The sequence below is a fragment of the Pagrus pagrus genome (genome assembly GCF_965226575.1).
Source record: "Pagrus pagrus genome assembly, chromosome: 23".
NCBI lineage: Eukaryota > Metazoa > Chordata > Actinopteri > Spariformes > Sparidae > Pagrus > Pagrus pagrus.
In genome coordinates this window covers 14,862,926-14,886,875 of record NC_140205.1, presented here as the reverse complement: position 1 = coordinate 14,886,875, position 23,950 = coordinate 14,862,926, and the positions used below count along the sequence as shown (strand labels likewise).

Here is a 23,950-nt window from a genome sequence, read left to right as displayed (position 1 = left end):
TCTTAGATAGTGGAGAAATTTAGTGTCCTGTTGGCAATATTGGTGTGTGCGTGTCTGTGTGTGTGTGTGTGTGTGTGTGTGTGTGTGATTAGACCAGTTTAATTTACAGCGTATGATTAGACAGGCCTAACCAAACCAAACATCAAAGTTAAATGAGCAAATTTTGAAATAAACATAGAAAGTCTTTTTGATAAACAAACTCTCATTAGGTCCCCCTTTGAGACATCGCTCAAGATGCAAGTCCACTCTTGGCAATTTGTTTAAATACATTTGAAAAAAAAAAAAAAAGTAATAATTCTTTTTTTGTTTTTTCAAGATGACCAGAAAACAGAGGTCCACACTTTTGTTGGTGTAGAATGGGAGTCCACTGTATGCTATTTAGGTGTGTATTTGTGTGTTTGTGTGTGTGCCATATCAAAGTAAAACATTTGACTCCACCTTGACTCCTGCATGGATCAGCCTCTGCGGTGAAAGCAAGACCAGACATTTGTGCCCTTGGCGGCTACAAAGGGAGATGATTATCAGGGATTTAGGCGACGTGTTTGTGTGTGTGTCCATAAATACTCTATGTATAGGCGCCCGTGTGTGTGTAGGAGAGATGTGATGATGAATATGTTAGAGGGCTGCGTTTGACTCATGCAGGATGCAACCTTGTGTGCCGCTGTACCTGTACATCTGGGCGGGAGCGCTGATCTATAAATTCTCGCGTGTGTGATAATTCTCTCTCACATACACACACATATGGATATAAACAGGCTGCAGGGGAGGCAGGCCGGTGAGCAAACATGTGGCACTTGCCAACACCCTGCAAAACTAATCTCATATCTTCTTTTTGCTGCTGGGAGATTGTTTGTGTGACGGCCCTAAGGAGAGCCGAGGAGGCAGAGAGGGGATAAAATCAAATCTAGCTCTTGTCACCAACTCAATTCTCCAAGTGATGTGTTTGTGTGTGTGTGTGTGTATGTGAAAGTGACATTAATTCCATGCGGGAATCAACACACGTGTGGGCAACACTTGCACACCATGACTCCTGAGAGAACCCAGTTAAATGTTTTCATTGCTATGCCAAAGTTACAGAAGATTGTGAATTAGGCTGCTGCTCGAAATGAGTGTCATCCATTCTCCGCTCCAGTTCTATTTGCCCTTCAACTAAAGAGCCTCTCGAGCCTATGAGAATGGGTGAGAGATTTTTTTTTTCTTTTCTTTTAAGGCCGGAGCTTCTATATACACTGTGCAGGTGATGCCGTACACTCTCCTCTGCTGCGGAATAAGAGATGAAGATGGAGCCCTCGCATCTCTATAGCCGGGGATAATGGGATTCCAGGCCATATTTTCATGGTGTAAAGAGACAAAGCCTGGTTGGAATCAGGGTTGATCCCCTGTCTTTCTAGTGCTGTCAGAGGGAGTTTGAGCCCCAGAGAGGCCAGAGGATGGTGCTCCATCTTTACAGTGTTTGTCTTCATTCTCATATATTCTCTCTTTCTCTGTTATTGCGTTCGCTCCCCATTTTTTCATCCATTTCTGTCTGTTTCTCCTTCCTCTCTCTTTCTTGTTGGTTCTTCCCCCTTGTCTATTTCTCGTCCTCTCACTATATGCAGTCAGACTTTTCGGTTTCTGCTTGCTCACAAGTTGCTAAAGTATATTTTTTATGGTGAATTGACTCAACCATGTTTCAGGTTGTGAATTAGATGTAGCTTTCCCTATGCAGCACAAATGCATGAACATCATTTACCTGAATTTTATGTGACATAAATTTGCACATTTGCACTGCACAGGTAGTTACTTTTTTTTTTATATATCTCTTTCTATCCAAGGACAATTGGCTTGTTAGGCAATCAGCACAGAAAAAACAGACAAAAAAACGTGTATAAGCTCTCGTCACCATTTTTTATTGAGCTCACAGTGTGTACCATTATCCCTGAACTATCCCTCTGGCTGCTTAACTGAAGGCCATGTGTCTACAGTGAAGAACTGTGAGTGAGCAAAGAGGCGGTGTATGGATCCAATAATGTGTGTCCATCAGGAGCCTGTGGTGACAGACAGACTGTGTTAGTGTCTGACTCTCTGCTCAAGCGTTGCAGCAAAATTGTGAATCATCTCAGCCTTCATGTCACTCCATACGCTTTACTTCCTGTCTTCCTCGTGCCCCGAAAGACAAGAATTAGTTTTTCTGTGTCTGAGCCCCCCTTCTTTTTTCCTCTGTCGCCCTCTTGCTCCACTCTTCTTTTTTTTCCCCATTCCCCTCTCTCCACATGCCTTCATGTAATAATCACATTTCTTTTCATTTGCCTCTCCATTTTTTCCACCCATATTAATGCAGACGAGCCAGGGTGACTCAAAGACATAACAATCTGGAGGGGAGACTGCTCTTTTTTCTCTCGCCGTGTGCCAGACAATGCTGCCACCAAATATTCTCATCATCTGTGCTATTTTCACAATTGGATTTTGTTTTGGTCAGAGGCCACAGCCTCTCCTGCTTTAATGCTATTGCTGCTTTTCAATTTCCGTTGTATTGCTTTCCATCTCGTAGCAGGTGTACACAGAGCCCGCTGTGCATCATTTATTTAGACTGGGCTTCAAAGCTTCACTGAAATATACACAAAGCGTGCGGTAAATGACCCACCAGGCATAAAAAATACAAGACATGTTTGACATATCTGCTTTAATGTTCAGATTGCGCCTGTCATGATTCAAAATAAGGTGTCAGTACAGCATTTTTTACATGATAAATATGCATGTACTGCAAAGCACATGTGGAGTTGTTATTTATCGTAACTGACAAAGTGGCATTTTAATAAACAAATCAGTATGCAAGCAAAATCGGTGCATGCAAGGTTGATACAGACATTATGGATTTGCTATGTAAAGGCCCAGTGTGTAGGATTTAGGGGGATTTAGGGGTACTAATGGAGTATAATCTTCAGGATTATGTTTTCATAAGTGTTTAATCACCTGAAACTAAAAATCATTGTGTTTTCATTACCCTAAAATTAGCTTTTTATATCTACAGAGGGAGTGGAGAAAGTAGCCCACAACAGACAAACCAAACACCAGCTCTAGTTAGGGCTTTTAGTCATTTTTACATTTTCATGTTTTTTTTTTTGCATTTTTCAAGTTTTATGTGGCTTTTAGCAAGAGTGAGACGAGGACTATTCAGTTGGTTGAAATCTGGAAGGAATACTGTGACGTTTCGGTGAAATGTGTGTGTTTGCTTTCTTGCCAACAGGAATGAGTTATAGGCAGTAGGTAGTTAGCTTAGTTAGGGCAAGGATTGGGAAACAGGGAAAGTTTCCCCTTGTTTTTGTTAAGCTAAGATAACTGGCTGCTGGCTGTAACTTTATATTAAACTGCCATTATTAGAGAGTTATTAATCCTCTCATTTAACTCTCACCAAGACAGTGATTAAGCATATTTACTACCGCTTTGTGTTGCTGCTGTGATCTTCTACTGTTTATAAAAAAAGCATGAAACTATTATGTTAAAAATTCTGCAGCATATTGTCATGCACAAGGTTAAATTTCAGTTTTCAAGGATCCTTTACTGCAACCGACACAGGACTCTGTTGTGTTTGTTCGAGGCAAACGTTGAGTTGAATGTTTCATGACTGTCTCGACCTGACCCATTTTTTTATTGCTTTCACTGGGGCAAAGAGACATGCTATCACCTGAATCAATGTCTCACCTCTTTCCCTGTTTTCCCTCTGCCTCCTTTCATTTCTCCTTCTCATGCATACATTTTCCCGCCTGCCGTGCACGCACAAACCCCTTGTTGTGTTCACCTGCTCGCTCTGAGAGGAGCTCTTCAGTATGCCGAGAGCTCATACAGAAGGCCAAACATACTTTTTGAAAGCTTTTCTTCTTTGTGCCTCTTCCCTCCCAGTGCTCCGTGAGCCTCAGTGATCTGTTCCTAAATGTGCCAGCAGGAGATTTTAACCACATTCAACACAAGTGAGGATCCATACATAGAAGATTGCTATGAAAATTGAGACTCGGGTAAATTAATGGTCTTTCACACGATTCAGAATCAAAGAGAAACTGTGGTTCATTTAAAGTTGATAGGGTATTGATTTTTCATTATGTCGTAACAGATTGAATATGACATCCTCATTACAAAAGTTGATCAATATTCAAATGATGGAGTCGGCTCTCTTCCTGAATCGCTTGCATTGAAAGTGAGCTGATGTCAGCCCGAGTGCGACTTCTGCGGTGACACTGAGGCGAGATGCTTTTGTGGACTCCATAATCAAGGCAATCTGTCAGTGATGACAAGTGTTTGGCTATAAAAGTAAAACAAAGGCAGAATAGTTAATAACAGTGTTTGTGCTGCAATTTGGCTTGACACTAATTGGAAAACCACTGTCATTTTAATAATATATAAGGCATGATTAATATATAAGGTAGCAACCCTTTAATATAGTTTTTCATTCATTTGTTAAGCATGTTGTCAGTAAGGAAAGTAACGTTCAGAAATCTGGTCAGAAAAGAGAGTATTTACGGTTTGTTTTAATATATTGAGTGCAGCTTACAGACCAGTTCAGGCTGTAATGCATGAAATAAATTCCTGGGATGCAGCACAAGCAGCTTTTCACACTCCGTCCAATTAAACAAACTTGTTTTGCAAAGATTGCAATTTCATAGACTGTGTTTACAATCTTTATTCCCCCCCAAAAAATCTGTACAAAACCATAAAAGCAAGCAAGGATTAAAGCCGAGAGCAAAAAGGCTCTTCTGGTAAAGTTCCAATTTTGTTTATTTTGTTCTTTTTAACCGTGTGTCATTGTGTCGAACGATTTTTGTTTTATTTCAGACACATACTTTGTCCTCCGGGTGTCATTATCCCCATCTCCCCCTGGGGACGATGGAAACACTCGGCGTTGTTTGGTGTCACTTGACTTTGTTGTTGTTGAATATTTAATTGTCGATCCTGTTGCCTTTATTTGTGTCCTGTCCATTGAGATGGCAGATGAACAGGCAGCAGGAGTCCGCTGCACAGCAAGAGATGATTTCTTCATTAGTCATCCGTTTGGGGCTTTATTTTATCTGATAAGAATTTAATTGTTATCTGTACAAAGTTTGTTTATTTGCTAAATGGTATGCAAAAATGTAGGAGTGCTTTGTCTAAAGACACACGGTAGGAGTTAAGGAGATGAGAAGCTAAACAGTTCAAAGCAATAAACTTTAATAACATTCTTAGACAGTTCAACCAAATAACTGAAGTTTTTTGTTTGAATTTCTCAAACTCAGAAAATACAACTTTAAATTTTCATTTATTTTAATATACTCCAAGTTCTGTACATTATACGAACGTCTTATATATATTTATATATTTATATTTATTTTACTATGAGTAAACAGTTTCAATTCTGTTCCTACATTAGTTGTAGTATCTGTAATTTATAGTGTTTATTGTAACGGCAACATCCTACTCACATCTGGATGCTTTTTCAATTTTCACCAGAGAGGAAACCGTATGACTCTAACATGTGTATAAAAAGATACATAACAGGCAGCAGCGATGGCTGTGACACACAGCTCCTGGAGGCAATTAAGATGCTTTCAAGCCTTATTGCTGCAATGATCGCCCAAAATCATACTCCTTCTCTTAGTCATATTGCACATCATTATCATCAGTGTCAATCATGAATAAATAGCCCAAAATCTGCTTAGAAATCACATAAAAAAGACACAGCTTATAACTCCAGATCTTGCCTTAAGATCTTAAAATTTTTAGTCATTCTTCAGCAGCAAAGAAATCCAGTGGCATTTGTCTGTACATCCATGGGTACTTTACTAACAGGAACTGCTAATATGTAATTCTGCATACTTTCAATGGTGTCAATTCGACAAAATGTGAACAAGGCCTTCTAGGTAAGTGAATGACCCAATGGCAACAGTCAAATTCCTGCTAACATCCACAAAAGCCCCAAAATTATGACAACTGCAGTTCCCAAAACTTAGAGGATGATTGCCCTAAATCAAAGTAAAAAAAAATATAGTTTCGCAAACTAAGGAACAATTTAGCAGAAATGCATCAATTTGTGTTGAATCATAGCTAATTAGACCCATAAGTTGTCAGAAAGCACTCACGTGTTGAAGCAAGTGACTACGTTAGCTTGTCAGCACAACTTCTATTAGTAGTTCTACTGTACTACTAGTTGTTGTCAGCTTTGGTTTTATTTTTCCTTTACTTAGCTTTTCCTGGGAGCAGCGACGTGGATTCACATCATTGAGGCTTTTCACGTTTGGTACATGCAACTTCAGTGGCGTCTCAAGTGACCACTTGTGATCGGATCTCACCTCCCCACTCTATATGCAAATAAACACCTACATCATTGGAAATAACCCATACCATGTTTGTACATAAATGAAGAGATATCTGCATGTACCATTTGCAGAATTTACAAGGAGGCACAAGTGGTGAAGAAATTGTTGTCGACAGCATCTCGCAAGTTTATAAAAATTCTCCTAACTCCACAGCTCACAAAAATGAGCAATTTTTTATAGGAGTCCAGGGAGACTTTCTCACAGGCATCAAAGAAGTTGCCTATATTGGTTACTGTTTACTGTATCTGTAAAAATGTGACATGTTTGCCATCAATGAAATGTTGTCCTTTCATAATTTGAGTGTAAATGATGAAATCAGTTGAAACAGTGTGTTCAGACAGCTGCTAAATGTTGTGAGGCGACGTACTGTAGACACTTTTTCAAGGAAAGAAACAACTTAATGTAATGCACTTCATGCCGAATTTACAAGAAGTCATGGATTATTTTGAATTTTGTTGTTGCAAAGTTTTACAAAGTTTATTTAACTTCTCCTCACTCAACAACTCTCAAAATCACAATATTTGTAAGGGAGTCTGGCACTATTGCCGTAATCCATTCGGCCTGTTCTTGTGGCTTCTTCTTGTTGTTTCACAGAGGACATCAGTTGAGTAGGCGGTCCTTCAGTGTGGCCCAGGACACATCTGCTTACACACTGCCAGACCACCTCCAAATGTGGACTTTGGGGGTGTTCACACCTGTACTTAGAGCTGTGTGGCTGTGATCAGATCACTCAAGACAGATGGTGTCAGACAGCGTCACTGACACAACAGTTATTTCCATACTGTATGCGGAAAAGAAAATGAATTATTAATCAAGCAAACTAAACTTGGCCTATAATGCCAATGATTCATGGTGCAGCTGTAGCACTTAACAGGTAACTAATGGAATCAGGCCAGGTGAGCCTTCAGCGCCGAGGGATGATGGATGAATGGAGATCGGGCAAATGGAGACTAAATGGAGAGGAAGCTCACCGGATGGGTGAACGTGGGTGCTTGTTTGTTTTTTCCTAGACTACAGGAAATGTAAGAAGCTTAGTGGAGGACTCAAGAGGATGAGTCTATCACCAGTGTTCTCCAGCTCAATATGTTGCGTTTCCTATAATGACACTTAATTAACTGTGCATTCTGTGTGTACAGTTAATAATGAATAATATAATGACTTTGCTGCTTCAGTCAGTGTGAGTGACACTGCTTGCAAATAAAAAGAGCAGCACGTTTAAGCATTCAAGATGTTCAGATTAAAATGTATGAATGTCTTTTCACATAAAGAATAAAAGCATATACAATTGTTTGACATTTTGCTCAGAATTCTTTCTGCATTTTGCATTTCGCCAAATCTGGCAAAGAAAATGAAAATTTTTGACACCAGATGCATGAAGCTGAGTGCATACATCTCTAGCTGATTACTCTTTGCACAATACAAGAAGAAGCTAGACTGAAAATCCTTGATAGACACCTCCAAAATGTAAATGTGCCATCAACTTTTGAAACCTTTTTAGATAAGGTACAATAAGGACCTCATCTTCTCCCAGAATAGGAAAGAACAGAATTAAGGTCAATTAAAGTAATCTGTCTTTTCCTTTAAGCTAATAATAAACCCTTCATAGAATTAAATGAGCTTTAAATGACACTGTTATTTTCTTTATAGCTCAAGTATCTTTATATTTAGCATTATATACTTTGTGAAAATAGACACTTTTACTTGAAAAAAAAAAAACCCACAGAACTTTATGATGTGGACAATTACCTGACACCCCAGCTAACGAATATATCTTAAATACAAAGACATGACTGTGACAGATGTCTGAGGTGACTTTTTTTGACGGATTATTTCCTGTCAGACACTTTGTTTCTTTCTTGTGGGTGTCAGGTGATTGACAAGTGAGCAAAAAGAAACACAATGCACAACATATTAAACACAAGAACGCACTGATTAAACAGTAAGTTTTTACAAAGCCAAATTGTTGCTTTTATGCTCTCCTGAAGGAAGATTGATCTGTGGTTTCTCTAAGTATGGTAGCTGAGTGCAAATGCAGCTGGGGACAAGACTTGAAGAGGTCATATTAAGCTAATTCTCAGGTTCATACTTTTATTTGGGGGTTCTAGTTGAATATTACACACTTAAATTTAAAAAAAAACATTATTTTTCTGTTGTGGTGCATTGCTAGAGCATCCCATTTCACAATGTTCCTTGAACGCTCCATTTGAGCTATAGAGTGACAAAATCTCGCCTCTGTTCAATCTTTGGTGAGAACTGCACATGCGCATTACTTCATGGGCAGGATGTAGCCAATCGGCTACAGAGTAGGGCGAGTCATGCCGAGCAAGGTAGTGTGATCTAAAATAACGCCACTACAGCAATAGCAACTGTATGTCTGCTGACTGACTGACTGTATATGTTTTATGATGAATATATATTTGTGTAACGCCTGTTACATAGTGACACACATAAGTTACGGAATTAAAGGCTCGACTCCAAACAAAGCGTTTCTGGCAGTGCAGGAGCAGTGTTTTCTGTGGGAGAGAGTAACTCCCTTTGGCAAGGACTTTGGGCTTTTTCACTTTGCAGACCTTTCACATGCACAAAAATGTTTCATATTCATTATTAACACAATAAAGGAAAGGCAAAAACCCAAAAAGCATAATATGACCTCTTTAAATCTATATATATAGATATATAAATATACAGTCCTGAAGTTGTTTAAAGTTTATTCATACAGGCTGTCCATGAACTGAGCATTTTGATAGTTGAGCAGTATTTCTCTTCCTCCCTTACAGTTGGCAAGAGATGGTATGCAAAGTTCCCAAAACAAGTGAGGAAACTTTGGTTGGAACACAGAAAACTTTCTGATCTGTTCATATAACGTTTACATAAAATGTCTGCAAATGTGTTATACTATAACTAAAAAGCACTCTACTGTGCAGTCTGTGGAAGATATATATACATTTAATTATGGTAGTCCTAAACTCTCTACATCATATTGTAAAACCGGTCAGCTAATGCTCGAATACAGACATAGGGTGGTTATAAGCAGCAGATGCCAACCTACGCCATACAAAACACAAAACATCCTCACTTCTGGTACCAATGTCGTTAAACTCTGACAGATATGTTGGGCTATGCAGTCCTGCTGCAAAACTTGGATTCTTCACTGGGTAATTCATGGACTATGACATGTTTATTCAATTATCCATCTATTAGGTCCTTAAAGGACTTTATTTAGAGTTGACCTCACCTCAGGGGCAGCCATCATTTCATGACAGACAGCAGCAGTGTGTTTATGTGCCCAAACAATAATGGCTCCACCTGACAGAAGACAAAGTGGCTCACAAGAGAAACCATATTGGTGGCTGCCGCATCAACTTTTATCTCTGATTAAACCGTAAGAATCTTTGTGTTGGACACCCTACTGGACAAGAGCCGTATGTTTCTGCTTTTCCCTCTGATTAAGCCCTCCTTCAAATTTATTGGCCATGGGAAATAATGGGAAACACAGCGAATGTAGAAGTTTTAGGCCATTACTCATGGATTTTATTGGCATGGGCTCTGTCTGGCACACAGCCAGTGACCTGCACAGAGGACAAAGCAAGCAACGCCTCTCCTGGCTTCTGGCAAGGAAAAGCAGCGGTGAGGGGGTGGCGGTAGGAGAAAGTGAGAGAGGAGACGTGGCAGCAGTGTAGGTGGGTGGTGTGAGGATGCAGGAAATAGTTTAATAATTTACGAAAAAAGAGAGAAAGAAAATAATTCTGCAGTCCGCCAAAACTTATCTCAAAACATATTTGATATCCCCTTGTAATAAAAAAAGGGGGGGTTAGAAAAAATGAAAGCAAATCTGACAGGGATTTTTAATGGTGTCTAGACAGAAAAGTTGGTCCCCAAGGCTGCAGCACAAAATGAGCCCCTGTGTGCTCTGTGATAAAAGTTCCGAGACAAACGCTGGATATAATATACTAATAAACAGATATTTATAGGTTTTCACTGGTCACATAATTGTACAGGTAAAAAAAACCCATAATTGTTTGGGGTCCTGGAGACCTGGGCCCTTTTTAACAGCACAGAAAATATACTTAATGTTGTTTTATCAGCTTGATACCTCAGGACTTTTTATAATTTTAGGAGAATTGCCTGTAAACAGGATTCTAAATGGAGTAATACTGCTGACATCAGAGTGGGGCTGCCCAAAGAGGAGCCTGTGGGCCAACGTTGGCCTGTTATAAAGTTAATGGCCTGTCAGATGTTTAAAGTGAAAGAAAAAAAATGATTATGATGATATTATGCCTTTCTAATGTTTTGTCCCTGTATAATGCTCTGAAAACATGTAGGAACTTGATTATTTTATTTTTTTTAATTATCTGAGCATCAGCTAGGCATTTAATAGAACGTTAATAGATCCTAGCACCATTTCCCATCTTGCAATACACTTTTCCTTTTTGTTCCGTGGTCACCCATTTAGTTTCAATTTTGGCCCCCCAGGGGAAAAAAGTTTGGGCACCCCTGCTCGAGCGGTCTAATTCATCCCAAATAGTGACATCACTGTTTTTCTTGAACATATTTGTTCATGCATATGAACTATCCATGAACATATAACATAACATATAATAAATGATCAGGTAGTTCTGCATCTGATTCCATTACTGTGCTCTATGGTCAATTCCATATTTTGTCTACATACTAAGTTTGAAAAAGGTAACATTTCTTAATAAACATCATTAATGAATGGTACATTTTTAGGTAATTAAACTTAAGTTATTAGTTATTTAACTGAAATGTTAATTTCAGTAAAAATATTGTTAAGACAATGAAATGTTTGCAATTGGTAATCAATTGGTTATTGCAAAGTTTCAACCACTGTTTATACTGTGTGAATGTTAATAAATACTGTGCAGTTCATCCATAAACATTATAAAGTTGCACCTGATGTTATTAAACATTTGCAGTTTCAAGCATTTCATTGTTTAACAGTCAGATAACTTTTAACTAAAGTTTAACTATAAATGTACCTTTTATCAAAAGTGATTATTAGAAAGTGTTACCAAAAAACAAATGTAACATACCACTCCACAGCTTTCACATATGAAGTTCAGTTTACGCATGTACACATGATACTGTACAGTACATGTAAGTAATATTCAACTTGTAAAAACAGTTAATATATCAACATAATGTCACGTGGCTTTGAAGCGAGTTTTCCAGAGTTTTAAAATAATAACCCTGATGATGTCATCAGGGTTACTAGAAGCTGCTACTGAGCTGGAAGTATTTTTGGAGCTTGCCCCATACTAGACACCAAATCTCAGGATGTATATCGGCCTCTGATGCCTTTTTTTGTTTTTGTTCGTTTTAAAAAATATGTATCTCTCAACTCCTCCATATTCATCTCATCTCATTTCTCATCTCATCAACTTCCGCTTTGTCCGGGGTCGGGTCGTGGTGGCAGCAGGCTCAGTAGGGAGCTCCAGACCTCCTTCTCCCCAGCAACACTCTCCAGCTCCTCCGGGAGGATCCCGAGGCGTTCCCAGGCCAGATGAGATATCCATATTCATATACATATTTATATATATACCAAATTGCTGTAGTATACTGACTGATTTTGCAATTATTAACATTATCTTTGCACATACAACATGGGGGGCAGTAAATCCAATGCAAAAAGGCTTAAAGCCTCGTATAATGACTAAATTAAGTACATGGACTGTTGTAACTAGCTTAATTGGATTGTCCTCTATTCGGTGGATCGGTGTTTCTATCACCAGCTCTGGCTGCATGTTGAAGTTTCCTTGGGCAAGATACTGAACCGTAGATTTCCACCGCTGGCTGGTCCATCGTTGTGTGAATGGCTGAGAATAGAAAGATTGTGGGCTGTTTGGTGAGGAAGCGCCGCATCGCTCCTAATGAGCAGGTCGGCACTTTGCACGGCATCCTTTGCCATCGGTGTATGAACGTACATGTGAATGGGTGTATTTGGCATTTGTCTGAAGGTTTGAAGCCTTGAGTAAAATGCACTACATCACTGCTGCATACAACAGTAACGGAAGCATCCATGCTCGCCTGGTTTCCTGCTCTATTTTCACTGCAAATTCCTGGTGACACTTGACCTATGAGGTAAAAGCATAGACATGTAAAGGAAGCAGAATGCAAGCAACATTGACCCTGTTTTCTCTCTGCACTCGAGTTTATACACTAAGCCAAAGACACACTGCTTGTGGGGTTTGTTTCAAGCCAAGTGAAGCTACAGCTGACTTAAAGGATAAGTTCACCCAGAAATGAAAATTCCGTCATTATCTCCTCATCCTGATGCCAGCGGAAGGTTGGGTGAAGTTTTGTAGTCTGCAAAAACATTTCTGGAGCTTCAGAGCAAAACAGTGTTGCAGTAAGACTTGAAGTAGATGGAGAGTTATAAAATAAAAACATAAAATGAAAATCAACCAGGAAAAAAACATTAAATGTTTTTTTTCAAAATTAAAATGATCATTTTTAGCTCCAGAAATGTTTGCCGATGACGAATCTTCATCCGACTTTCTATCGGGCATGAGGATGAGTTGATAACGACTTAATTTTCACCTTTGGGTAAATATATCCTTTTAAGTGGGTGGCGAATGTCGATTTCCACTTTATAAATAACTGAACAGAAAAGCCTAATTACTGGGAGGTGCTGCATACTTTTCAAGTTCTAAATATTTCCTCACAGTTACACAAACAGCCGTTGACACCTTAAATTGGTGTTAAAAAAATGACGTTCCAAACAGTGTACATATGGTTCGGGTGCCTTGGGAGTGCTTTACAGATTCAACATGGCAACCTTGTGAATAGATGTAATTGGTTCCTCTGGCAAACTGTATCGTCCTCATCTCAGTGTTTCTAACGGTTTTCTTAATTAGGCTTTATGCACATGCAAAGAGTTATATGCAGCTCGCCGCTCTTCCAGGGAGTAAAGAGTAGTATATAGGCTGAGCAGATGATAAATTTAGACATTCACACACACCCATACAGTCACAAACACACATACAGTCTTCATACCCCAAATCCTTGTAGAGGTCAGGTCTCTGATAATTGCTTTCCATGCAGTAGATGGACGGATCACAGCTTTAGAGGAGGAGGCTGGGAGGTGTCAGGCCCTCTCCAACGCACAAACACACACACACACACACACACACACACTCACATCCGTGCAAACTTGCTATGAAAACACACGCAAACAAAAAGGCGTAGACATTCACAGCATGCACAGCAAACACATGCACAGTCTGGCACGCATGCCAGCCAACAGAGACTGTTATCAGCTAATTAGTGCTAGTAGCTGCAGGGGCCAACCTTATTGACAGTGCAATGACAGCTCTCTGGTTTGAGTGGCAGCGTCAGTCGTCGGACCGTGTCATTCTGATTCAATTATAAACACACAGACGCTGGGATCAAACTCACGAGTGGCCCCCGAGGTGGAACTGCTGCTTTGGAAACGCCGCGATCACTTGAGCGGCCATATGCGTTATTGTGTGCAAACTGACCAGTCTCGTCCAAATGGCTGACTGACCGATTTAGCTGTTCAATAAATTATGTTTCAATTTGCATCTCTCGCCGCGTCCCACGTCAGCATTGACATATACATAAAGCAGAAACAATAGCTTCGTTAGCGCGCAGCGGGAGTGGAGGGGGGATTACACAAGCTATTGTTGCCCTCCTCCAGTTCGATTGCTTCCCCTCGCAGGATCCAGATATTCTTTTTTTAAACATCACACTGTGAACAGAGCTGAGGAGACCCTTTTTAAGAATTTGCATGGCATAAATTCTTTATGTTTATAAAATGATGAAATTTTAGGCTACATGTGTAATAGGTTTCAGGGGGTGTTGAATATTCTTAGAAAGTGGGCCTCAGGCTGGGCTACCCAAAGCTATATGGCTTGTTCCAATAACTGGGAGGCTTGGCTAACATGCAGGCGCACAATTTCCTTACCACACATTTAGCATTTTTTTCTGCAGTATCCAGGGATGAGGTGCAGGAAATCTACCTACTATTTGCATTTTTTTTTTTTTTTTTTTAAATATCTGAAATGGAAATTGCCTTTTTGGTTTTAAATCTTTATGACATCATTCTAAAGGATTATGCTCATTTTCAGGCTCAGCATTTTATTTTTGGGTTACTACTAGAATAGGTTTCACTGTGAGCAATTTCTGTTTAATTATAGTAAAATTACTATTGATTATTATTACTGTAAAAAAAAATACAGTACTGTGCTGCATAAGTGCTTCGTTACATGAGTACTGTATAATGTGATCTTTATGGTATAATGCTGCTAAAAATAGTTAAAGAAGCGTATGTTCCTCTAAAACATCAACATTTATAGTATTATACTGTATTTACAAATAACAGTACCTTACTGTGCAAAATTTCCTGTTCTTTTACAGCACCTTTTTACAGTGTGGTGCTCAAAAAACACGTTAGTTTTTTCTCATACTGTCCAGTGCTGCAGCCCTGTATCCCCCTCTATTTTAGCTCCTGTCTCTTTAAGGCCCTCCTCCTTAATACCCACTCTGCTCTTATTGGTCAGCTCACACATGCATGAGTCAGCATCGCTACCGTCTCTGGCCGGCGCTGTCGTGTTTTCAGCTTCCAGTTAGCTTCACCTCTACCTTGAATTTAGGCATAAATTCAGTTATGGAATGTAACTAAGTACATTTACTTAAGTACAATGTTGATGTACTTGAGTTGGGTATTTCCTTTTTCTGCTACTTTATGCTTCCACTCTGCCACATTTTGGAGGCAAATATGGTACTTGTACTCTACTGCATTTATTTGATCATTTTAGTTACTAGTTACTTTGCAGATTACATGCTGCCAACGTAGTGTGTTTTTAAAATGTATTTATTTCATCAGCAATCTAATAAAAACACTGATTCCAATAATCAGAAAAATGCTTAATATCGGAAGTCAATAATCAGCCAACCCTGAGTATAGTGTATATTTACATGTAAACATACATATATAATATGTTTGATTTACTTTTATTTGTACTTTTGATACTTAAGTACAGATAATATCAGATACTCTTAAGACTTTTACTCAAGTACTATTCGCATGGGGGACTTTCACTTTTACCAGAGTGACATTCTAACATGTTATCTTTACTTTTACTCGAGTATGACTTACGGGTACTTTAAACAATATTGCATAAATTATGCAAATGTTTGACATTGTGAGGTAGTGATGTCAGGAAGTCACGGAATTAAAGGCGGGACGTCTGACGAGGTGTTTCAGGAGCAGTGTTTCCTGTGGGAGAGAAGAGCTCCCATTGGCTTTTCAACGTTCAAGATCTTTTACATGCAGAAGATAAAAAGATATATATTAAAAAAAACAATAAAGAAAGATAGGTCTGCTTTAATAAAGCCGGGGTCAGAATTGAACATGAAACACTCTTTCTAACTTATTCTGGTTCTGCACGATCACCCACGGTTTGCTCACTTATTTATCAGTGGAAAGATCCTTTTATAGCAGCACTATCTCATGCTTTGTCGCTGGAGGAGATTATTTGGGGGAGTTGTGACGTAACCTGGAGCTAAGCAGAGAGGAAAAAACAGTCGATCCCGTCTGAGGAACACACACAGAGGATGGAGAGAGAGAGAGAGAGACGTGCAGACATTCACGCCTCCAACTGTTTTGATCCTTCTGCGCAGCCAGGTCTTTGCTCAATCTGATTTGAGATAAAGTCGGAGGGGATTCATCCACACATGCCTCTGATTTGGAACCCCCCCCCCAAAAAAGGCTTTTCAGGAGCTGTGACGTGCGCAGGGATTAAGCTGGGGATGCATAGTTTATGAAACTGGTAGTTCTCGTGCGTAAATGGCAAGAGTTGCATTGGACTGAATCAAGAGGGGAAAGAGGGAGGAGGGAGGGAGGGAGAGAGAGTGACGGAACGACGGAGCAATATAGTGAAGGAGAGAGAGAGAGAGCGACACAGAGGGAGAGAGACACACAGAGAGAGAGAGAGGGGCTGCAAGGCGACTTGGCTGGCAGTATTTCGCCTCTGCCTCTCCAGCAGTGGGAGAGATGTGCGTAACATGCAGCGGAGAGCGGTGATCATCATCTGCGCGCCGCATCGCCGTGGAGCCGCCGTGCGCACTCGAAGACGGAGACACGCCGAGGGGCGCAGCCCGCTCTGAGCCCGACGCGAGCGAGCAGCCGACACACTCCCGAGGGGAAGAAGAAGGAGAGAGGAGAAGATGTGGGGAGAGACGTCAAGCCTTCAGACGGTGATCGGGGGTTAACAGCCCTGCTGTTTGGAGCCACTCTGACGCACTCTGAGCGCAGATCCGTCGCTGTTAAACGGAATCCTTTCCCGCTCTGTCACATCTGAACCTGGACTATCAAGGGAGGATTTTTTTTGTTTGTTTTTCTTTTTTTTTTTTCTTGCACGAAGGGGATGAATGCTGAATTTGGCCGGCAGAGTATGAGTCAGTGCGTGTCTGTGAGCTGAGGTGGAGTGTGTCTCTCCCGCCGCACGGCTGTCTCGGTCCGCCACAAGCCTCCCGACGCCAGGATGCAGCTGCCCAGAGTTGCGTGGGCACTGACCGGAGCGGCGATCTGCTGCTTTCTCATCCTCCTTATCCACTCCCGCCTGCTCAAAGAAGGTAATCACTCTCAAGTCCGCCTGGTTACACGCCACTTTTTGCACTGTTTGAATGCGCCACGGCGGCTGTAGTTCCCCATGAAGTTTTCCGCGGCAGTAAATCCGATGCGGAGCGTGCATGTCGCAATCGCAATCGAAATATCGACCTTTTTCTCCCCCCTTTCTTTTATTTGCTGTGAGATAAAAATCCAATCAGAGGCAGATGCGTGTGGATGAAGCACAGGTGGTGATCCTGAGCAGCCTCATCCGCAATTTTCCTTATCAACAAGTCGTTGAGAGGATGGTCGATTGATCAATTTTTGCCCGATCGAAGGAATAAGTTGAAGCTGTGCAGGAGGGAGTGGGGGTAAAAAAGCGGTAATAAAAGCAGCAGTGCTTGTGTAGAATACTGATTTGTTGTAAACGTTTTCAATAGATGGCACTAGAGTCTTGCTTTAGGGTAACATTGAGGTCAAGCGGCTCTAATGTCGTTCCATTCACCTTCTGTTGTCGTTTCTGGCCCAAATGTGCTCAAGATGGGAATGAATTTCAATCATATCATCCACGCAGCTCACAGCAGAGGCTTCAACACACCGTCCACAATGTGCCTGTCATCACGGCTGTGCTGTATGGATGGCACAGCCTGCAGGCATGGCTGCATTGTGGAGAATCGGTGCAGCTTTTTTGTTTTTGAATTTATCGAGTTTAATATGCCGACATCCAGATGAATCAAGGAGTCAGGAGTCGACCCGATGATTCACTGGCAACAAATCATTAAATCCGCCTACAGTGTGGCATAATAAATAGAAATCATACCTGTCTGTGGGGAGGTCTTCACGCAGAGGTTGAGTACACTTACAGCTCAAACTCCTCATGAAAGTCAAATGGTGTAAACCGGGGAATTAGTGTTCTGTATGAACCTGGCACAAAAAACAGCACTTAACTGCTCCCTTTCTACATGTATGCCCCCCCGGGCGAGCAGAGTCTGTTTGGCACTTAGGAACTGTCATGGGCTTCCTTTGTGTCGGCTTGGAATGGCCTGCCATCCCCTCCCTGCCTCCGGCCCTGGGCAAATATTCAGGTCAAGCAGTGGCAAACACTCTCCTCGCCACGGTGAGTCCATGACCACTGCGGGGTCAGAGAATGTCCAGCCATACTGAAAGGGGGGGGGGGGGGAAGAGAGAGAGGGGGGGGGGGACTTGTCCGTCAGCCAAAATGGGAAACAAGGGGAGTTGAGGGTTTTGTACTGGCACATGTCCCGAAGCCTTCCTTTGGAGTTTTAATTTACTGTGGCGTGCTAGCCCGTTCCACAGAGGTCAGAAAGAGGATTGTGTGGCCACCTAACAAACGGAAAAAAAGTGCTGCTCGTGGCGGTGTCAACGCGAGGGGCTCTCATTAGATTCAGGCCATCAGCATTGTCAGACTTGTTGACTGGCAAGGCAATATTTTTGACCTTCACCGCCGACTTGTTTGTCTGTATCATGTTGTGCTTTTTCCACAGAGGTGTTTTTCCCCTAAGCCTGCATTTTCTTTGCTTTCAAACTTGACACCGAATAGCTTTTAACTTTGCGGGGAGGTGGGGGAAGGGGGAACGAGCTGGCGGTAGGTCGGTCGGTTGCGAGAAGATGCAATATAAGTTCATTACAGTTTATGGGGTCCCCTATTGAAATGTACTAGAGAGAGGCGCACAAAGGAGGGCTGAGAATATGCTCACTTTAGACGACAAGAATGGCCAAGGTCAAAGCCAGCTGTAAGGGCTAATAATACGAACTGATAAAATGAATTCAAAGGACTGCATTAGTGACAGTCTTTTGGGGATGGGGATAATGAAAGGCGTGCACTAGGGGCCTTATAAAGAACAGACCCCTTTTAATCTTGTCTCACATGTTCCTTCAGAAGAACATCAAGGTTGTGCAACACAGCCCCCTCCAGTGTGAATCACACATGCAGCACAAAAGGTAGAGGGAAAACAAGGAAACATATTTTTAGTCCTCTGTCAGATTAATCATCTGTATCTGTTTAATGCTCGTGTGTGTGTGTCACTGCTGTTGGTATGTTTTCTGAAGGTAGGCTATCGACACGTTCCAGTAAAGGTGGGAGTTCTAGCTAGCTCGAGATCTAGGATGGTGATTTCGGCAATGCTCAGGAAAAAAAACAAAATGTCACCCCTCTGCCTGCCCGTTAGCTAGCTGAACACGCCGGTGAGTGTATTTTAGGAAGTTTGCACACCTCATTGTGTCACCCTCCTTGCATAATGTGACACGGGATCTCGTGCAATGAGGAATGGGGATGCGGAGACGGAGGATTGGGAATGGAAACATATTAAAACATCATGCATAGGGAATGTGTGGATGAATTTTTGCACCATAAATTTCTCACAGTCCACTTCAATAATTCAGGCAATGGAGCAAATCCCATTTTGCTCTTCATTGGCCAAGATATTTGTCACATGGCAATAGAGAGTCTTGACAGGTTCATGGAGGAATTCTTGGTGAGGGGATTCAGGGCACAGGATATGGTAAAATAAGGAAGAGTTATATTCCAACATTGAGATATGTTAACCACTGTTATATAATAGTTTTGCGTGAAATTGAGGCACCCTGTGGGCCCTCAATGGCAAGTAAAATTGTGTCAAAATAGTAGAACATTTTCCTTTCAATTAAGAACCTTATTTGTAGATAATTATCTTCTTAAGTGCTGTAAATCATGATGATATTCTAGCGCCCGCAGACGTAGAGGAGATAAATGGAATAATCTTGAGTGATTGATCTGTATCTGCTTCTTGATGTATTGCACATGGCGCCACAACTATTGTGCCATCGCTGACAAAGTAATCTCCATTTAAGATAGAATGATCTTGGCTATTACCAATGAACAATTTGAGTAGTGCTGTTAAGGTGTTATGTGAGAAAACATAGCCTTGTAAAGATCGACGATACAATTTGATTCAAAGGAGATTCCAAAGAAGCCAGCCCTTTCAGACATGAGGTGTTGTGAAAAGAATCTCTGGTAAATCCCTCCACTAAACTCCTTTTTTAACTGTACCCATTTTGCTAGTAGCTGTTTCATACTTCAAAGAGAAGCATATTGCCTAAGCTGTCTCTGTGGCAATGACAAGTTGAATTGGAGTACCATCGCATATTTTCTTGTTATTCATTCACAAAGCCTTGTGTCTGCACGCCCAAGTGGCCTCTTGACGTCCTCTGCCTTCCCCAAAAACAGGCCACCACTCTGCCTGACGAGTGCAGCTATTGATCCTCAGGTAAAACCACAGACTGACTCGTAATGGGCCAAAGTGACAGAGATATGTGTATTCATACGCTGCGCCTGACATCTGGCAACCTAAATCAGTTTTCATTTACCACAGACAGACAGAAGCCCTGTCCAGGGGATCCTCTTTTAAAAAGATATGGATTCCAACAGTGGTCTGTGGCGTGGCAGCTCTGCTCCGGAGCAGCCTCAGGCAGATTTGGGTCAAGCAGTGGCAAACTCTTGGTGTCATGCACGTACGTGGCCCTTGGAGAAAGGGAAGCCCTGTCATGTCTTAAGACATGAGTTCTGAAAGGAAGACACCTCATGTCTGCACTCCCAAGTAGCTTCTGTCTTTGACTGTATAGCCTGTTTTTCCTAAAAACGGATAGGCGAAATTCCCTGGAAAGAAACTTCTATAGTGTACATGTTCTGTACTTTGACCCAATGTTGTCTGTGATCGGTGCTGCAGCTTGTGCCTGGAGATATCGTAACTGGTCAGTTGCAAGAGGTCATCCGGTGGATTTTTTCTCAAAGAGGCTCCTGTAGAACATCGTCTTATCAGGCCACCTGTACAAAGCCCTTAACTCTAAGCTCATGTCACTTCAAGATAAACTAACCTAACCCGAACTCAAATGTGACATGCCATCAATTGCAGCCTCCAACATGTGACCCAATTGCCTGGCAATTCATCAAGCCTTTTTGCAAGAATGGGACTAGCTTTACAACTCGTAGAATGTTTGGCTTTCCGCATCAGTGTGTGGTTATGTAAGGCACTGAAGGACTGCTACACAACTGTTGTTTGTTTTGTGTGACGCTATGTTGTTTTCTCCTTTGTCTTATTGCAGTGATTTCCATCCAACTATTGGATTTCAGTGCTCCATCTGTGAATGCTGTTTCATTTTCCATCAGAATATTAAATGTGTCCGCGCTAAAGAAGCAGAATGCTGAATACACTTTTAGCTGTTTGCCAAGCATTACCTGCATCTAAAAGATGTAGATAGTTTAATTACAGTCCAGGCCAGAGTGAGCTGCAGAATGAGATCTGACTTGAATATGACTCAGAGATACAGCAGCAGAGGTTTAGTCATTAAGTATTTCTTCCTTTTTAAGCATCTATTATTAATCTGCAGAAAAGGAGGATTTTAGGGAATTTAGCCCCGAAGCACAGCTCCAGGCTCAAATGACATAAAGATAATATGAATGTATTTAATGCCGCAGTAATACTCGTTTAGCATACAGAAGCAATGTCACGATCGCCATGTTTTATGAGGCAAATCCTCTGTGAGTTGCAAAGGTACACATACATAGGTAAGCAGAGCATTCCTGCGCATATAATCTGCTGTAAACCGATTTAAATTGAGCACAATTTATCTTTAATGGTCAGTATCAGCTGCAATCCATATGGGTAATGCACAATAATCAATTGCCTAATTGATTCATTACTTAAGGGTTTGTTAATTAATTCACTTCGATGAATCAATCACAGCTGCAGCACAGACCTGTGGTGGTTTATCAAGGTAATCTAAGACTGCTCCGAACGACCCCCTTGTGTCCTGTGTCCTCAGGCACTTCTCATCTGTGTGTGTGTGTATTTACACATGGAACTGTTTTTCACCGTTCCTATTGATTGTGGGACAGTAAAAAGTGTGCACTATTGCACCCAGTTTTCCTAAAGTCCTATTGATTGCCTTTTGGCAGTGCTTTGGGACAATAAAAGAGGGCAGTGGTTGGAGTTCGACTCTAATGAAAAGCTGGCTGCGAGGATCCTCTCTGGGTTCCAGTTTTTACTGGAGGGACTCATTGGCCTTTGGAAATAGTGATGTCAGAGAGACATCGACCTAACACACTTCATTCCTGCCCTTCCACCCATGAAGTGCCGTCTAAAACTCCCCGAGGCCCAACCAGTCCGAGCTTGAAGACACAGAATTGAGCCACTGTGTAAAGCCTTGAATCAGCAAGGACATGCGATGCTACGTCTTACATCCTCGAGCGCATTATCATAATACAGATGCTGGTGATAAAACGGGTAACACAAGCAGTAAATTTTGGCACAGATCAGCAAGCAAGCACAGATTGCTAGATTGAGCTCTTCCTGGATGTAAGATGTGAGGAAATGCATAAAGGACTGAGTGGTTTTAATAACTGAAGCTGTATCTTTAATTAAAACCTCATGCAGTAGCCAGGGAATGTCTTCAGTGCGATAGAACTCGGCTCAGTAAATTAGTCATGTGAGTGTGTGTACACACACACATACACAAGTGGAGGAGGAGGTTTGGCAGACAACGCGCACACACACACACACACACACACACACACACACTGAGGAGTAGGACAAGAAGGAGGGCCGGTAGTTTGAGAGGTTAGAAACTAGCGAGGCCATTTGTCTATCGACTTGTCAGCTGGTGGGAGAAAGATCCTCTCAGATCAGCGTTTTCCTCCGACGAAGGGCGGATTCCTCAGGGGCCATTCTTGCAACACTGGCAACATGTCCATCATGACCATCTGTCAAAGAGAAGATCGTCCCTCCCCTCAGATGATCTAACCCAAGCTTAGAGTGTATTCGTCAAGATATACAATCTCCAAGAGTGCTGATTTAGGGCAACTGAGCCAGGCCCTCATAAGCTAACTCTTCAGACTATTGATTGCGTGACCACCAGGGTGCTTGAGTGTGATACATCCACACATTCTTGAGGAAATGATGGGTGAGAAGTGTGCTTACCCCTTTCTGCGGTTACAATTTGTGCTTTCCCGCTGTGTCAAAGGTAGAGATGAGGTCATACCTCCGTTCGATCAATCGCCATGTCTCTGTTCATCTAGATGATCAATAGCTACTTAAGAAGTTTGATCTTTGTGCGTGAGATCACAGTCGTTTGAATGGATTTAGATTCAAGGTTTTACCGCCTTCACAAAAGCTTGGCCCTAGAGGCCGTTGTGACACAAATGTGGTGTCTGTGATAACAGGCTTGGTCATGCTTTATGGATCCAGTGCGTTCCAAGCATTTTTCTGTTTCCATCTGACAGAAACGCAGGTTTAATCTTGCATTAGGTTGGCTATAGTGCATTCGTTTTTAGTGTCAAAGGGGCAGAATATTACCGATGCTATGCTGCTCCACTGAAACAAATTGCATGTTACTCTTTAGAAAACTAATGGAGGCTTTATCGATTCGAACAAGGCCAGCCACTTGCTTTGTCTCGGCTGTCAGATTGTGTCTAAAGCAATTTCATAAAGATCATTATTTTCTTTCTTGGGATGTCTTGCAGCTAAACAAGATCCTCCTTCGTTCGTTCCTGCCTTTTGTACTGCCCACGGCGGCAGCTCTTATGGTCCAATTGAAAATGAATTAGAATAGAATGACACATAATGAAAATCACTAAAAAACATTGGCACGTCACATCCCCTTAGCTTGTTGCACCCTTGAATAGATTGCTTGTGGGGTTCCAATTCCTATACTCGATCTAACGCAGCAAGAGAAAATGGGTTTAGCACACTGTAAAGGACAAGCCATAACATTATGGGTCATAACAAGCGGTGCCACTCATTTATCTTCTAATGGCATTATAGCGAGCGGGGGGAAAGGTGCTGACATGGATGTTAGTCATGCAACAAAGCGAGATAACTCAACACGTTCGCTGCACTTATGGTGATCATCGATGACATAATTGATGTCGCTGGCAAGCGTCGCAGTGTCAAATTCTGATCCAACAGGTTGCTTGAATAACATTACTGAAATGATTGCATGTTTTATCTTGTTTACTCGTTGGAACCCCCTTGTCTTC

The 23,950-nt window shown here is 41.5% G+C and overlaps 1 protein-coding gene across 2 annotated transcripts in view; it reads left to right on the top strand.

Annotated features, from left to right (window-relative positions):
• LOC311252865 (chemokine-like protein TAFA-5) overlaps nt 1-23,950 on the top strand; it is a 160,962-nt gene that overhangs the window by 39,546 nt on the left and 97,466 nt on the right. The window contains exon 1 of one of the 2 annotated variants that reach the window (XM_084346469.1): nt 15,800-16,943. The exons of the other annotated variant lie outside the window; for it this stretch is intronic. Coding sequence (XP_084202595.1) covers nt 16,853-16,943 — 91 coding nt within the window. The 5' untranslated portion in view covers nt 15,800-16,852. Of the gene's footprint in view, nt 1-15,799; nt 16,944-23,950 lie in introns of those variants that run through there. 2 annotated transcript variants of the gene reach the window in all.